The 15,054-nt window shown below is 45.2% G+C and overlaps 2 protein-coding genes across 3 annotated transcripts in view; one reads left to right on the top strand and one right to left on the bottom strand.

Moving 5' to 3' along the window:
- The first annotated feature begins 162 nt into the window (after positions 1 to 162).
- Positions 163 to 4,580, top strand: LOC112262325 (transcription factor 23-like). Its single transcript, XM_024437999.2, has 3 exons — positions 163 to 386; positions 1,512 to 1,802; positions 2,054 to 4,580. The coding sequence occupies exons 2-3, from the start codon at positions 1,554 to 1,556 to the stop codon at positions 2,189 to 2,191; spliced, it is 387 nt and encodes a 128-aa protein (XP_024293767.1). The 5' UTR covers positions 163 to 386; positions 1,512 to 1,553; the 3' UTR covers positions 2,192 to 4,580.
- A 1,936-nt stretch (positions 4,581 to 6,516) lies between these two features.
- The window catches only part of LOC112261915 (sodium-dependent multivitamin transporter-like), a 32,256-nt gene continuing 23,718 nt past the window's right edge, over positions 6,517 to 15,054 (bottom strand). For both annotated transcript variants that reach the window (XM_024437557.2, XM_024437559.2), the window contains exons 3-16: positions 14,493 to 14,974; positions 14,049 to 14,114; positions 13,763 to 13,814; positions 13,520 to 13,587; positions 13,245 to 13,399; positions 12,970 to 13,110; positions 12,712 to 12,841; positions 11,993 to 12,081; positions 11,668 to 11,780; positions 11,381 to 11,448; positions 11,115 to 11,201; positions 9,911 to 10,113; positions 9,531 to 9,756; positions 6,517 to 9,368 (exon numbers count right to left, since the gene is read on the bottom strand). In XM_024437557.2, the coding sequence (XP_024293325.1) occupies positions 9,189 to 9,368; positions 9,531 to 9,756; positions 9,911 to 10,113; positions 11,115 to 11,201; positions 11,381 to 11,448; positions 11,668 to 11,780; positions 11,993 to 12,081; positions 12,712 to 12,841; positions 12,970 to 13,110; positions 13,245 to 13,399; positions 13,520 to 13,587; positions 13,763 to 13,814; positions 14,049 to 14,114; positions 14,493 to 14,840 (1,926 nt within the window). In that variant the 5' untranslated portion in view covers positions 14,841 to 14,974 and the 3' untranslated portion in view covers positions 6,517 to 9,188. The remainder of the gene's footprint in view (positions 9,369 to 9,530; positions 9,757 to 9,910; positions 10,114 to 11,114; positions 11,202 to 11,380; positions 11,449 to 11,667; positions 11,781 to 11,992; positions 12,082 to 12,711; positions 12,842 to 12,969; positions 13,111 to 13,244; positions 13,400 to 13,519; positions 13,588 to 13,762; positions 13,815 to 14,048; positions 14,115 to 14,492; positions 14,975 to 15,054) is intronic.

The raw sequence follows: 15,054 nt of genomic DNA, 5'->3' as shown, positions 1-15,054 counted from the left end.
GTGTTTCCCAAGCCCTGTGTCCTGCCCTGGGCCACCCCATTACTCTGAGGCTGCTCCCCTTGGCAGAGCACATCCGGGGGAGGTGTGGGTGGGGGAGATAAGGGCCGCTTGAGATCCCCACAGGACCTCACCAGATAAGGCAAGGCAAGGGGAGGGAAAGAGAGACTGAGAAAGAGAGGTATGGTGGGAGAGGGAGGACATAGGACCACGATGCGCAGAGGAGAAGCTGTGACTGGAGATTGTTAGAGGGGCTGGGGAGCTGCGGTCAGAAAACAGGCGAGCTTTGGGTCTCGGTTGGTTTTCAGTAGGGTGTCTGGAGCTGGTTGCTCTTGAGTTAAGTGGACAGTCTGAGGGCACCACAGCCACGTAGGGATCCTAAGAAGTGGGTGAGTTAAACCTCTACAGAACACAGTAGATCCACCCCTCAGAGTTATAGCTGGAAAGTAATTAAGTATTTGGAAGGTTCTCTCAGCTTTTGTTCATGTTAAGTAGCTCTACGAAATGAAATTGTGAATTCTTTCTGAATTACTGATGTCTGGACAATGTTAAGACCCTTTATGTTAGGTATTTGCAGATTCAACTTCACACGTCAGATCTTGTGGTCAGTGGTGGAAAAAGTACTCAATTGTCATCCTTGAGTAAAAGTAAAGATCCCTTAATAGAAAATGACTCAAGTAAAAGTCACCCAGTAAAATACTACTTGAGTAAAAGTCTAAAAGTATGTATCGTTTCAAATTCCTTATATTAAGCAAACCAGATGGTTAGACGGATGGCACACCAACACTCATTTACAAATGAAGCATTTGTGTTTAGTGAATCCGCCAGATCAGAGGCGGTTGGGATGACCAGGGATGTTCTCTGTTTAGTGAATCCGCCAGATCAGAGGCGGTTGGGATGACCAGGGATGTTCTCTGTTTAGTGAATCCGCCAGATTAGAGGCGGTTGGGATGACCAGGGATGTTCTCTGTTTAGTGAATCCGCCAGATCAGAGGCGGTTGGGATGACCAGGGATGTTCTCTGTTTAGTGAATCCGCCAGATCAGAGGCGGTTGGGATGACCAGGGATGTTCTCTGTTTAGTGAATCCGCCAGATCAGAGGCGGTTGGGATGACCAGGGATGTTCTCTGTTTAGTGAATCCGCCAGATCAGAGGCGGTTGGGATGACCAGGGATGTTCTCCTGTGAATTGGATAATTTTCCTGTCAAAATTTAACAAGTACTTGTGGGTGTCAGGGAAAATGTATGGAGTAAAAAGTACATTATTTGCTTTTGGAATGTAGTGAAGCTAAAGTTGGCATAAATATAAATAGTAAAGTACAGATAGCCCAAAAAACATTTTAAGTAGTACTTTAAAGTGTTTTTACTTAAGCACTTTACAGCACTGCTTGTGTTATGGAAACTGATTTTATAGCGCTCTCTGGCTCTTTAAATGTTACATTAATTGGTATGTCATTACTTTCTCATTTACCCTGTAAATGTAATGAAACTTAAGTGTTCCTACTGCGTGGTACAGGTGAGGTCTGGGGGTGTGACGGGTGGGCAGCCCAGCAGGGCTATGAAGTCCCAACACTCCCCAGAGAACGCAGCCAGGGAGAGGAGCCGTGTACGTAACCTCCGCCAGGCATTCCACAGCCTGCAGGCAGCCCTGCCCTCCGTCCCCCGTGACACCAAGCTCTCCAAGCTGGACGTCCTGGTCCTGGCCACTGACTACATCGCCCACCTTACTGAGACCCTGGACCAGGGCGGGGCTCTCTCTGAACTCACAGTGCCCCCCAGGGCAGGGGGCTACCTCCACCCAGTCAAGGTTGGTGACATCAAACTACCTGGGTGCCTATCTTTTTCATTCCTTGGTTATCATAGCTTATAACCCTGATCTGTCCAGATGCTCAGTTAAAATCAGACATGAATTGTAGTGTAACAGCACTGTAGTAGGATGTCCACAGCAAGCATTACTAATTCTTACATTATCTCTATGACATTCACAAAGAGTTTTAATTTGGTATGACTTATTACAGTCATACAGACTGAAGTTTAACATGTCTCCTGTCCTGACAGAAGTGGCCGATGCGCTCCTTGCTGTACTGTGGGAGTGTGGGAGCACTGCTGTCAGCCAATCAGAAGCCAGCGTCAGGGGAGGAGGAAACACATCCACTGACCCCTACCCCAGAGGTCGACATGGACCAATCCGTTTAGGACTAGGAGCGTTGAAATACAATATATCCAACTGTGATGCTTATGAAACTGCAGCGAATGGCAAAGTAATGTATGTGCTAAACACGGAAACACCTAGAACAATGTCAAGATTGAAATCAAATACACCAAAATCAAAGGATCGCTTTGATTAGCACATTAAATCACTAATTTATTACAGAAGCATAAATCACTACTTGAGAAAAGTGTGTGAAATATTTGTTAGGGACAGATCTAAAATTTACTGGGGGAGGGGCTGGTCCAACTCAATGTGTCAAAAAATAAATGCACCTTCTCCCAAACATAAAACAATATTTTCACATGACCCTCCCATTGTACTGAAAAATAAATTGAACACCCTCCCCTCTCGTCGAATTAACTCTAAATGATTAATACGACCACAAATAATAACGGTTTATAAACGGGGATGTCGATTGTGCCACTTTAGCATGCTTTTGTGGCACAGTCGATGCCATGCAGGACTACGGGCCAGAAGGTTGAGGTAGTGTTTCCTTACACTCCGATCAGAGCTGGCTGCAGACAATGATCAGCTAGGGGGAAATCAGATTTTCAACATTTTGATGAGGTAGTTATAATTATATAAAATATATGCTACGAATTTTCCACCAACAGGTTTCTGTGCCAATGCACCACACTACCGATAAACAAAGCATACCGACTTCGGCCACTTCAATATTAGGGCTGCACACAATTGGCCCACCGTCGTTCAGGTTTGGCCGGGGTAAGACGTCATTGAAAATAAGAATTTGTTCTTAACCGACTTGCCTAGTTAAATAAAGGTCAAATAAATAAATATCATGGTTTCAACACAATAAATTGACTAGATAAATATCGACAAACAGAAAATTCCCCACATTACCTTGTAGGCTTATCCAGATGGCTTGACAATCTCCGAATGTCATTTAACTTTTTGGTGTTTTGTAACAGATGTCTCTTTCCATTCAGCAATTGGCAGCTGCACCGTTTGGATTGATTGAAGGATACATGTTATTTGTAAAGATTTGAAAAGTGACCCGGATTGCACAATAAAGTCAGGGACTTATTTCCATTGTGGTTCCTATTTTAATTTTTTTTTTACATTCAAGATGAATTAAAGTTGTTCTCCTGGATTTGTTTAATTTTTAGTGGTATAGTTGTATTGGGGGTTGGAGTGAAAGGATGGACAGATTAACAGAAAGGGAGGATTGTTGTGAGAATATTTTGCAACCATGCATTCAGCTGTGGAGCCCTGAGTACTAGTCCAGATCTGTGCTATTTTAATTTTGAACCCAAATTCTTATTTTCAATGACGGCCTAGGAACAGTGGGTTAACTGGTCTAGGAACAGTGGGTTAACTGCCTGTTCAGGGGCAGAACGACAGATTTGTACCTTGTCAGATCGGGGATTTGAACTTGCAACCTTTCGGTTACTAGTCCAACGCTCCACTAGGCTACCCTGCCGCCCTGATATAACGACTGCTTTAGAGTAAAAATGTATTCAAAGAGCAGACAAACATTACTAAATTGATGTAACTAACTTTATGTTATGGCTTTGTTTGAGCTATCAAACATACAGCGAGCTCCAAAATAATTGGGACAGTGACACATAAATGGCATTTTCATCCATATCGGGTGATTCGTTTAGAAATTAGAGCACTTTGTCACTTTTATTTTAAATAAGAATATGTTTGTAAATGCTTCTACATTAATGTAGATGTTACCATGATTACAGATAATCCTGAATGAATCCTGAATAAGTTAGACACAAATATCACCCCCCCCCCCCAAGACATGCTAACCCCTCACCATTACAATAACAGGGGAGGTTAGCATTTTTTGGGAAGGGTTTGATGTGTCTAACTTTGACTCATTATTCACGATTCATTCATGATTATCTGCAATCATGGTGGCATCCACATTAATATAGAAATGTTCAGAAACATATTATATTCTTATTTACAATAAAAGTGACTCCAAAATTACACAATAAATTTACCATTCGTTTATGTTGGGCACAAAATAATCTGAAACAACCCAAATGAAAAGCAAATGCCAACAAATGTGTAGTCTCACAAGCTTGATGTAATCATTGCGTTCTATGAATATGCAAGTGCTTCTACACTTGCTGTTTGGGGTTTTAGACTGGGTTTCTGTACAGAACTTAGTGACATCAGCTGATGTAAGAAGGGCTTTATAAATACATTTGATTGATTGATTGAATATGGGACCAAATACAAAACTTCTTACTACTTTAATACACAAGTGAATTTGTCCCAATACTTTTGGTCCCCTAAAATGGGGGGACTATGTACACAAAGCTGTAATTTCTAAGCAATTCACCCAATATGGATTAAAACATACCTTCAAATTAAAGCTGACAGTCTGCATTTTAACCTCATAGTCATTGTATCATTTCAAATCTAAAGTGCTGGAGTTATCGCCCAGAAAATGTACACTACCATGAAATCATGAGGCAATTTCAACATTTCGTCAGGAGAGACGTGGTAGACACATATTTCATATTCTGATATTGACCAAGAAATACACTTGTGACAAACACAATGCACAATAATTTCAACTCCACTAGCACACAGCTAATGTCTAAACAGACTGTTGCCACGTATTTGTGCTCAGGCAGACAGAAACCGCTTTTGTTGGCTGTAACATGGACGAGACCATAGAAGCATGGTCGTCATTATGTCTCCCCCTTGAGCAACATGGGCTCAGGTCCACAAGAAACGGTACAACGTTCAAGGCTAGCTCTATAAATCTGTTGGGGGGGGATCTGATAAACCCCCACCCCCCCTTCACTCTCATATTAATGGATAATTTGGACCTGCCAGAGCTGTGCTACTAAGCCAGGGGTTACGGAGGGAAAGGAGAGGGCAGACATTGTGGTGAAAGAACGTGGGAATGCTAGACAGACAGTACTGCCCAACGTTCCAGCATTCCAACTAAGGTTATTCTGAAGTTGAGATCTCAGTGGATAAAGCCGACTGGCCAGGGAAGATCTGTTGCATTGGGCAATATAATGAATGGGTATACATTTGAATTCTCAAATACTCATTTTTAATGGCAAACCCATACTGCATGCCAGGCCATGGATTCTCCAATTGTATTATTTAAATGTACCAAGTGTCCTCAAAGTGAGGGTCATCAACTAACAAACTTGATTTAAAACGGCCCTTTTGGCTTGAACCGCAAACAGATCTTTAGGTGTGAGTGAATGTGGATATTTGTGCCAATAAACCCCTATAACCCTGATCTCCCTTCACGTTAGAACATAATTGTTTCTGTATCTCCAGCTCATTATATCCAGTACACACTGATTGTTGGGTAAATTTATGAAGCTTTCTGTCCAGTTTCCCCTCGTTGGCCTGGCTTAGCTGGAACTGAGCAGAGGAAGTGGAGAGGGCAGACAAGGAGGAAGAGGAGTAGGGAGTACGGTAAAACTCAACAACTTGTTCCATGAGAAAAATAGAGCGTATTTAACATACAAGACATGTTGATGGCTTGATCCAGGGAAAGGTCCAAGAGAGGTAACTAAGAGAGGTTCGTAATACACACAACATCCCCTTCTGTCTAGCTTCCTTCCTGCTTAAAATGTGTAAAATCCAAGTCTATTTACCAACTCAGTGGCCTTGTGATTTGAGTGTCTGCCCTGAGTTTGGGAGTTCAATCCCCGGCTGACTCATACCAAAGGGACCTCTGCTTGGTACTCAGCATTAAGGACCTATATTGGGGGTAAGGCCCTGCGATAGACTACTGTCCTGTCCAGTTGGTGTACTTGTACAGCTGACTCATACCAAAAGGGACCTGGTGCCTCACCTGCTCCTATGAACCGTTCTGGCTCGCACAAGCCAGGGTTCATACAAGGCTACTTACTTCAACTATTGAGGTTTCAGTCAGAGGCAACAATACTTGGCAACGGATAGAGTTCTCTCTGAGTCTACCACTTGAATTAGCATATCACCAGTAGGAGGGACTGCAGTGGGGCTGAATGAGGGGCCTGGTGTGGTGGCAACAGACGGTTTGCGGTCATTGGCACAAAGCTGGGATAATAGTGTTCCAACATGGGGAAAGAGACGCCACACGAGTGGCACATGACCCAGTGACCCAGAGTCAGAGTGACCCGCCAGAGAGAGAGAGGAGCTGAAAGAAGCAGGGAGAATGAAGGCTACAGGATACTGCAATGATAACAGCCCTCCCTCAGGATGGGGAAGGCATAAACACAAGAGGAAGGCCCCCACTCTTTCGCTCAAAATGAATGCTGATTAAACAAACCCTGCGAGGGCTCTATCAAATTGATTTACAAGAAACTTCAAGTCATCCAATCAAAACATTTTATTTTCAAAAACAGAGCAACGAAGGATCTTACCACTTACAATTCATTCACTTCAACATTTCATCTTGAGAGGACAAATACATGCCAATGTTGTGAAATAATGACAACAAGAGTGGTCAGACACAGAATTAGCCTCTATTGAAGACTCATTTCATGTTCGGTAGTGTCCAAAATAGAGAAACTATTTGCAAATGGAAAAGGTACCACTTTTCCAATAGGGAAGCTCAGTTCTGTTCTCTTTTTTAAAACGTTCACTCCCATTTTGACTTAATGAACAGGACACAGACATTCTGTTTGGTGAACGAATGGAGCTCTACTCCAACCTGTCACAGCTGCCCCTGTGTAGTGTGCTGGTAGGATGAGCCAATCAACATCCATGAAATCCAACAACGTTAAAAAAAGATTACAATACAGAGATCAAATGAAGGTCCAGCCAAAGCAGTGTAGTTGACCAAACTCCACTGCTTATGGTTTTGTGGAATACATACTAGGAATAATTCATACAAATGGGAGAACAAATATTGACAATAAATAGAGTCAGAATATTTATTATCATTTGAAATGATCAAGTGCTTCTCTCTCATGGCCAAGTGCATTCTAAATGTACCCTAAACTAAACACACTTCATAGTAACTTGGTATTGATGCTATGGTTATAGACTACTCAGGATTGGTCATTTAAGAGGCCATGATTTACAGGTTCACTTTACATGGGTACATTTTGTGTTATTCGATCTTGGAGTTAGTTTCCTGGTGTGATTTGTAGGGGTTTAATATTCAAGCAAACACAATACAACTGTTTTGGCCTTCATGTGCACCTGTCGCTCTACAGTTCACATATTTTCTAGGTAGATGGCCGTGCCAACTTTAGAGAAAGATAACAGCAACAGAATTGGTCTTGATGGTGCTCAGAGTGTATTTCAGTATTACTAGAACACAGTGATGAACCCACATTGGGTAAGTTGACATCTGTTTACGTCGGACTAAGTTCACCTGAAACATGTCCTGGAATGAGGTGGGCTTCACTTCATTTAAAGGGGGGGGGGGCGAGCCAAAAGTCATGTACGTAAAGTTAACAAACATCCAAGACACACATGGAGAATCATTATAGCTGTGCGATACAGCAGAAGTCTACTTGATCACAATCCTGATTACACACTGATCAGTTGTCAAATTAACAGAACTACATTTAACACAGACTACTGATGAGGCACTTCATGACAACTATGGGATCTACAGTGTGGATGGATTGAGAGGACATGGTATTCTACATTCAATAATGTCACTAGCAAACCAACAGTTTGTCTGGTTGTCTCAATGAAGTAAGTAGAGCAGACTCAATGGCCTTTCTCTCTCTAAAAACATGATCCCAGTAAATGGCAAATGAGTGTGATCCCTTGTGCTCTATAGATCTGTATGCTGCACTTATCTCGCTCTTATCTAAGTACGTATTCATTTACTATAACAGCTTGAAAGGCAAACGTTAAACAAAGGCCATGTAAAGCAAACAGACGTACGGAGCTTAAGAAACCAAAGCTATCGATTAAGGGCGCTTTCACATATTTCTGTATGATCCGTATCCTAGAGCATTTGGTACCTGATCCGAGCTATAAAACATGTGAAACGCAAATGAGCCCTGGCTCAAACTGATCCTGGACCTGGGTGAGTGGCGGGTCCAAGTTCCAGGACCAGAGTACAAGGTATTGTGACGCAGCAGCGTGAGTCGTGTGAAACTTCTTGCCCGTTGTTAACAAGCTAGCTTCCTAACGGCATGTGGAATGTGTCTCGCAAATCACATTCTGAAACGGTTATTTTCAGATCTTGAGAAAGCAAAACGTATTTTGTAGATCGTCACAATTCAGGAAACCGATCAAGGATACCGAATTTCATATGTGAAAAGGACCTAGAACACGGTCACTATGCCTTAAATTGTCTACTGGGACATCAAATATTTTGTAATATTCTTAGTCCATCTGACCTGCTTAATCTTCTCTATAAAAATAACACGCAGTGACAGTTACATCTGAAGTACCTCGCTCTTCATTGCCTGGTCACTACCTGATTCTCTTCGATAAACAGAAAGACTTGGGTCCATTTTCACAGTCATTGGAACAACTCATTGTGCGCGTGTGCGGCCACAATCCTTCAATCATAATTGGACGAAATCACAGAGTGACACAATCACAGTCCAGGCTTTGGTTCAGTCCAACAATGACGAGACTTCTCCTCAGCTCGGAGCGTGATTGCCACTTGTGTTGCGTTAGTATTTCTCCATCCAGGAGGTAATGAGGTACCAATGAATTCAAGATACCCCTGGACCCCCATCCACTAACCACATTTTATTACACCATTCTTCAATCTAGCAAAGGACTCGGGCTCTGACTCTCTTAACCACCAGCGATTTGTGGTGTATCAGTTTCTCCAGGAAGTAAGGGTCAGAGGTGAAACTCCCTGTTCCTCTATATTGACCCTGTGGCGCTTGATGGAAGTCATGTCCAGGAACCCTGAGTCTCCATTGCCCTCCGGTCCTATGTGGATCTTCTCCCCTGGGGCAGAGAAAGCTGAGCAGTAGCGGGGCTTGTGAAAGTGCTGGGGCTTGTGAAAGTGCTGAGACTTGGCTGGGGGCTGTGTGTGTGTGTGTTGGGGGGAGGGGGTGTCTACAAGGCCGTCTCCTGCAACGTGTGAGCCAGTCGGCAGGAAGGCTGAGGGGTTGCGGTCTCCTCGTCCTCATCCTTCTCTCGCTCCGTCTCCTCAGTCTTCTCCTCCTCTTTGGGATGGGACACTCCATTGCTCTCCTTCCGAGCCATCTGGTAAGGATGCGTGTCGATAGCTTTGGGCTGAATTACATTTAGAAAGATGAAGAAAAGAAACAGTGAGTGGCTATCACAATAACTGTAAAGGGCATTCACAATTACTACTCTGTAACAATGTTACGGCTGGTATGTTGGTTTTCACTGGTTCATAGGCGGTATCCTCCATCTCGGAGGCCTGCAGCCTACCTTCTGTGGCAGTGGGGTGACACAGTAGAGTATCTCCCTGTAGCATTCAGGCAGGAAGAAGAGCAGGTTGCCCAGGACAGGGTACACCGTCCCTGGGGTCAGGTCCTTCTCCTTCATAGGACCAGTCAGCAGGCTGACTATCAGTCCCACTATCACCACAGTGGTAGAGTTGTGGGCACTGTACCACAAATAGGATAGATTGTACAGGGCCTGCACACCCGTAGGCCTGGAGAGACAAACATGTACTTGGTCAGATTCCTATCATCATCCCTAAAACAGTTTGAATATTTTTGGAGGGATATAGTTCAAGTGCTTTATGTTTGATGCTGGTGTTCTGGTTCCAATGCTACCAATTCAATGAGGACAAGAAGTCACTGTACTTTGGTTTGGCGGTGATCAAGGTAATCAGAGTGGTCATGACAGCAGTGGTCATGACAGCAGTGGTCATGTTGCTGGGGAGGGGCATAGCGGTGCTGTTGATGATGGGGGGCAGAGTAGTGGGCACCGCCATACGGGACACGAAATGCCCAATGCCAATCCAGAAGGCCATAACCAGGCCTGCCACCAACCCTACTATCGCACCCTGTGGACAGAGAGTTACATAAAAATCAGAAAGATCTCGCTAATTCACCACAGATAAGGAAAAAAAGTCAGCACAATCTTATGGTATATTTTACTGTTCAGTGAAGAAGCCTGTATGTCCTCTGCATTAGTATCCCTCAATGCCAGCCAACTTGACCCGTGTTACCAAGGCAGTGTTTTGACTTACAGTGCAGTTAGCCCAGGAGAAGAACATTCCAACTTGACCCGTGTTACCAAGGCAGTGTTTTGACTTACAGTGCAGTTAGCCCAGGAGAAGAACATTCCAACTTGACCCGTGTTACCAAGGCAGTGTTTTGACTTACAGTGGAGTTAGCCCAGGGGAAGAACATTCCAACTTGACCCGTGTTACCAAGGCAGTGTTTTGACTTACAGTGGAGTTAGCCCAGGAGAAGAACATTCCAACTTGACCCGTGTTACCAAGGCAGTGTTTTGACTTACAGTGCAGTTAGCCCAGGAGAAGAACATTCCAACTTGACCCGTGTTACCAAGGCAGTGTTTTGACTTACAGTGCAGTTAGCCCAGGGAAGAACATTCCAACTTGACCCGTGTTACCAAGGCAGTGTTTTGACTTACAGTGCAGTTAGCCCAGGGGAAGAACATTCCAACTTGACCCGTGTTACCAAGGCAGTGTTTTGACTTACAGTGCAGTTAGCCCAGGGGAAGAACATTCCAACTTGACCCGTGTTACCAAGGCAGTGTTTTGACTTACAGTGCAGTTAGCCCAGGGGAAGAACATTCCAACTTGACCCGTGTTACCAAGGCAGTGTTTTGACTTACAGTGCAGTTAGCCCAGGGGAAGAACATTCCAACCTGACCCGTGTTACCAAGGCAGTGTTTTGACTTACAGTGCAGTTAGCCCAGGGGAAGAACATTCCAACTTGACCCGTGTTACCAAGGCAGTGTTTTGACTTACAGTGCAGTTAGCCCAGGGGAAGAACATTCCAACCTGACCCGTGTTACCAAGGCAGCGTTTTGACTTACAGTGGAGTTAGCCCAGGGGAAGAACATTCCCAGACAGAAGAGACCGAGGAGAGGACCACCCACCATCCCAAAGATACTTAATGCTGCCTGGAGGAGAGAGAGAGAGCGAAGAAGAGAGGTTTATCATCTTTTACTCTTATGTAATATGAAGCCTCTGTCAAAGATAGTAGTAGGTGATCCTATGGGGGGGTGTAGAGGATAGAGGAGCTGGGTAGAGGAGTAACCATTAACTAAAGCAAAGACAGCAGGGGACATCAGTCAGTCACCTGCAGCACTGAGCCCATGTGAGACGCGGTGTAGGCCATGGCCAGACACACCAGCCCATAGGCAAACGCTGGGAGAAGAAAATAGGAAGCGAAAAACAGGTCAGGACCACAGTAGTACAATCCTGATAGTGTACCAGAAAGAATAAGAAAAAATAAAATAATTATATATATATGTGGACTCTATACTCCAGCAACAACTTAACAAAAAGCTTGATAAAATATGAACACTGCCTGCCACTATTCATAAACACTGCCAGCGTGTGGCCACTCAGAGAACAGCAGCTCACCCAGGCCTTTGGAGAGCAGTGTGGCTTTGGCCTCAGTCATGGCCGGCCAGTAAGGCTTGATTAGGTCCTCCATGGTTACCGTCGCTAGGGAGTTAAACGCTGATGAGATGGTACTGCAACACAAGAGGGAAGGAAGCTGAATGAGTAATGTCATGGGGCTAAATTGTGTGGTGTAGTGTGTTCATAATGGTATCATAATACAACCTTTACTGGTGTACCACAACACCATGACATTAATGTAGCAGAGAAACAGTTCCCTGGGGTCTGACTAGTACTACAGACCGAGCACATGAGAGCCAGTAGCAGTGGCAGTTAAGTGAAGTACCTGAGAGCGCCGCTGAACAGGCAGGCGACAAACAGCCCTGGTAGGCCAGGCAGGTCCCTGAACACATCCATCACAAAGTACAGCACCATCTGCAGACCGGAAGGAACATTTAGACTGGATCAGCAGAGACAAAATGACATTTATAGGAGAACTTAACCAAACAATGGCCTCAACTCAAACATCTTTACAAAAGCCTTTCTTTGTCTATGATCTGAAGAGAGATTCATTAACTAGGGCTTCAAAATGAATCAGATTCACATCGAAATACTGATATGTGCAATATTCATATCGCACGCAATATTTTGAAACGTGTAACATCCGGGTTTATTTCTCCTCTTGCAGCTGCTTCGCGTACACGCCAAGTCCCACGCCCTGTCACTCAAGCAGCGCAGTTCCTCAATCTCGCTGTCAGATTCACTATTACGTTTGCATGCGGTTCTGTTACTGTAGGTCAAATGCAGTCAACATATTGTTCCAAACAAGGAACGATGCCGCTTTCCACTTTGCTTCTTAGAAGACATTATACTTCACTGATTTCAACAGTTCACCCAAGAGTTGATCAATAGCAACAACAAAAAAATAGCCATCTTTGATAAAACAATTATAATAATGCCCATATCGTGCTGCCCTTAACATAACCACAGCCAAACAGTCACATCAGGATGTCAGCACAGTGAGGGACCACTAAGTGTGTTATGGAGGTAGCAAGTCCTACTTGCCTGGTCGTTGGTTTTGACGTAACCCTTATCCAGTGGGCTATCCTCACCGTAGCGAGCAAACATCACCAGGCCCATCAGACAGCCCAGACACAACACCACCTGCTGGCAGGGAAACACCACGTAGCACGACCTGGCGACACACCACAACGTATAATATTACCATTGTGTCTAAGTGATTGTTCATTTAAAAAAATGTTTTTTTACATGATGTAATTCATGTGAATCCAGTAAAACCAGGTGTTTAGTGCTGATGCTTACATGACCGCCTCCCTCTCAGTGCGGGAGCTGAGGTACCTCTGGACCTGGGCCTGGTTGACCCCGTACAGCGCCAGCATGAGGAACACCCCGCCCACGCCCAGCGTCCAGAATGTGTGCCTCTCCGTCGGGTCAGGGTTCAGGCTGCATGAGACACAGGTCAAAAAGGAGGAGGGTTACAACACTACACACAGAGCCGTAGCCCACTTTTAAAATACTCTGTAACTGGTCCAGGGACAGTTTTAAGTCTCATTAGGTCCACTAAGGAAAAGACTCACTCCAGACTTGCGATGCGGCTGCCGTTGATGGCTTTCCTCCACACCTCTCCCATGCCTCCTGCCTGGTGGGCCCCCACTATGATGACCGCCAGTTGGCCAGCAAACATCACAATGGTCTGGAACACGTCGGTCCAGATGACTGCTTTCAGCCCTCCCTGACACGCAAGACAAGATATACATACTGTGTATCCAGCTGTATATAATAATTGCATTCGGAGTTGTAGGGAGATGGGTGGCTAAATTGAAAACTCACTGACGAAAAAAGAGATACTCACTAATGTTGTGTACAGGGTGCACACCAGTCCCATGGCCAGCACTGCCCCCCAGAGGTCAAATCCAGTCACTGCAGGTGGACAGTATCAACGGCACACACCACCAACATGGATCACATTTACACCACACCAGTCATTCATCGTCTATAGCCAGAACAGGTACTAAAGTTCTCACCGAACGTACTCAGTGAAACTAGTATTATTCTACCACTTTATATAGGAAATACACGTGACAGATCCTTTTACCTGCATTGAGTGCGAGTGCTGGTGCATAGAGGACCACTCCCATATAGATCACCTGCAGAGACAGTCAAACAACGGTCCAAATTCAGAGGGACGCAAACTGAGTAGGTGCCATAGGTGGTTGATTAAAATACATATCAATTACACATCAAGTGGTGAAACTTCACAGGGAAAAGGGCGAGTACCTACTTGTACAGAATGTCCAGGATATTAGTCACGTGGGAACACACCAGGAGCACACACAGACAGACATAACTACCAACAGTCTGGAGGACACAAATACACTCACCATCTGAAAGATAAAGGTCACGGTGCCCATGATGCGAACCGTCTTATTGAAGCGCAGCTCCAAATACTACACAATGAAGAAAAGACCGAAGGTGGGGGAAAGAAAGAGGGATGTTAAAGTCTACCACTGATCATAGAGCCTTAGTCATCTGTGACGGTCGATTCCGAGCGCAATAGAAGTGGAGATTCTAAGGGCCGGGGCACAGTCCTTTGTTGTCAGCAGCACCGTCTCGTCTGCTGTACTCTGGTTCCGCTACTCTGGTTAGCCATTGTCAAAATGAAAAAGCAGACAACATGCTGAGAATGTTGTTTTTGCGTTCAACTAGCCTCCCTTGCCAGGGTTCTGGCGAGACAGAGGCACAGCGAGATACACCGCTGCACACAAACTCCTCATCATTCACAGACACAGTTCCCTCTCTAGGTAAGGTTAGGGTTTAGAGCTCACCTCATAAGCACTGGTGAGGCGGAGCCTGTAGAAGACAGGTATGAAGACGTGGGCGGGGACAAGCAGACCCAGGAAGTAGGAGACTCCCAGGAACCAGTACTGCGTTCCGTAGGTGTAGATCTCCGAGGGCACTCCCAGGATGGCCACGGCTGACTGGAAGGTGGCGAGCAGTGACAGCGACACGGGCAGGCAGCTCATAGAACGGTCGGCCAATAGGAACTCCTGCGTGGTGCGCTGGCGCCCGCCGGACAGGGCGTAGAACAGGCCGATGCATGTGGACGCCACCAGCAGCAGGGCAAAGATCACATAGTCCGGCGTGGAGAAGTGCATCTGGACTACGTCCCCCATGATGCCGCGGGGTGAGGGGCTGGGAATGAAGGTGGGGTTGTCCGTGGGTGGCGCAGCCCGGGTGGATGAGGATGGTGTTAGTGGACACTCACCTATAGGTCTCCTCCCAGACACCGAAGTGGAAGGATAAAATGCTATAGTGAGGGAGAGTTGGGAGACGGAGAGCGTAGTTATTCTCATCGCCTGCGCTCTTAGTTTTTCTCGACAAGCATGA

The sequence above is a fragment of the Oncorhynchus tshawytscha genome, linkage group LG18 (genome assembly GCF_018296145.1).
Source record: "Oncorhynchus tshawytscha isolate Ot180627B linkage group LG18, Otsh_v2.0, whole genome shotgun sequence".
Lineage (NCBI taxonomy): Eukaryota > Metazoa > Chordata > Actinopteri > Salmoniformes > Salmonidae > Oncorhynchus > Oncorhynchus tshawytscha.
The sequence above is the reverse complement of the archived record's forward strand: the minus strand, read 5'-3'. Positions and strand labels throughout refer to the sequence as shown.

Coding starts and splice junctions, on each gene's coding strand:
- LOC112262325 (XM_024437999.2), top strand. CDS start 1,554: ATGAAGTCCCAACACTCCCCAGAGAACGCAGCCAGGGAGAGGAGCCGT. Junction 1,803..2,053: donor GCTACCTCCACCCAGTCAAG/GTTGGTGACATC, acceptor CTGTCCTGACAG/AAGTGGCCGATGCGCTCCTT.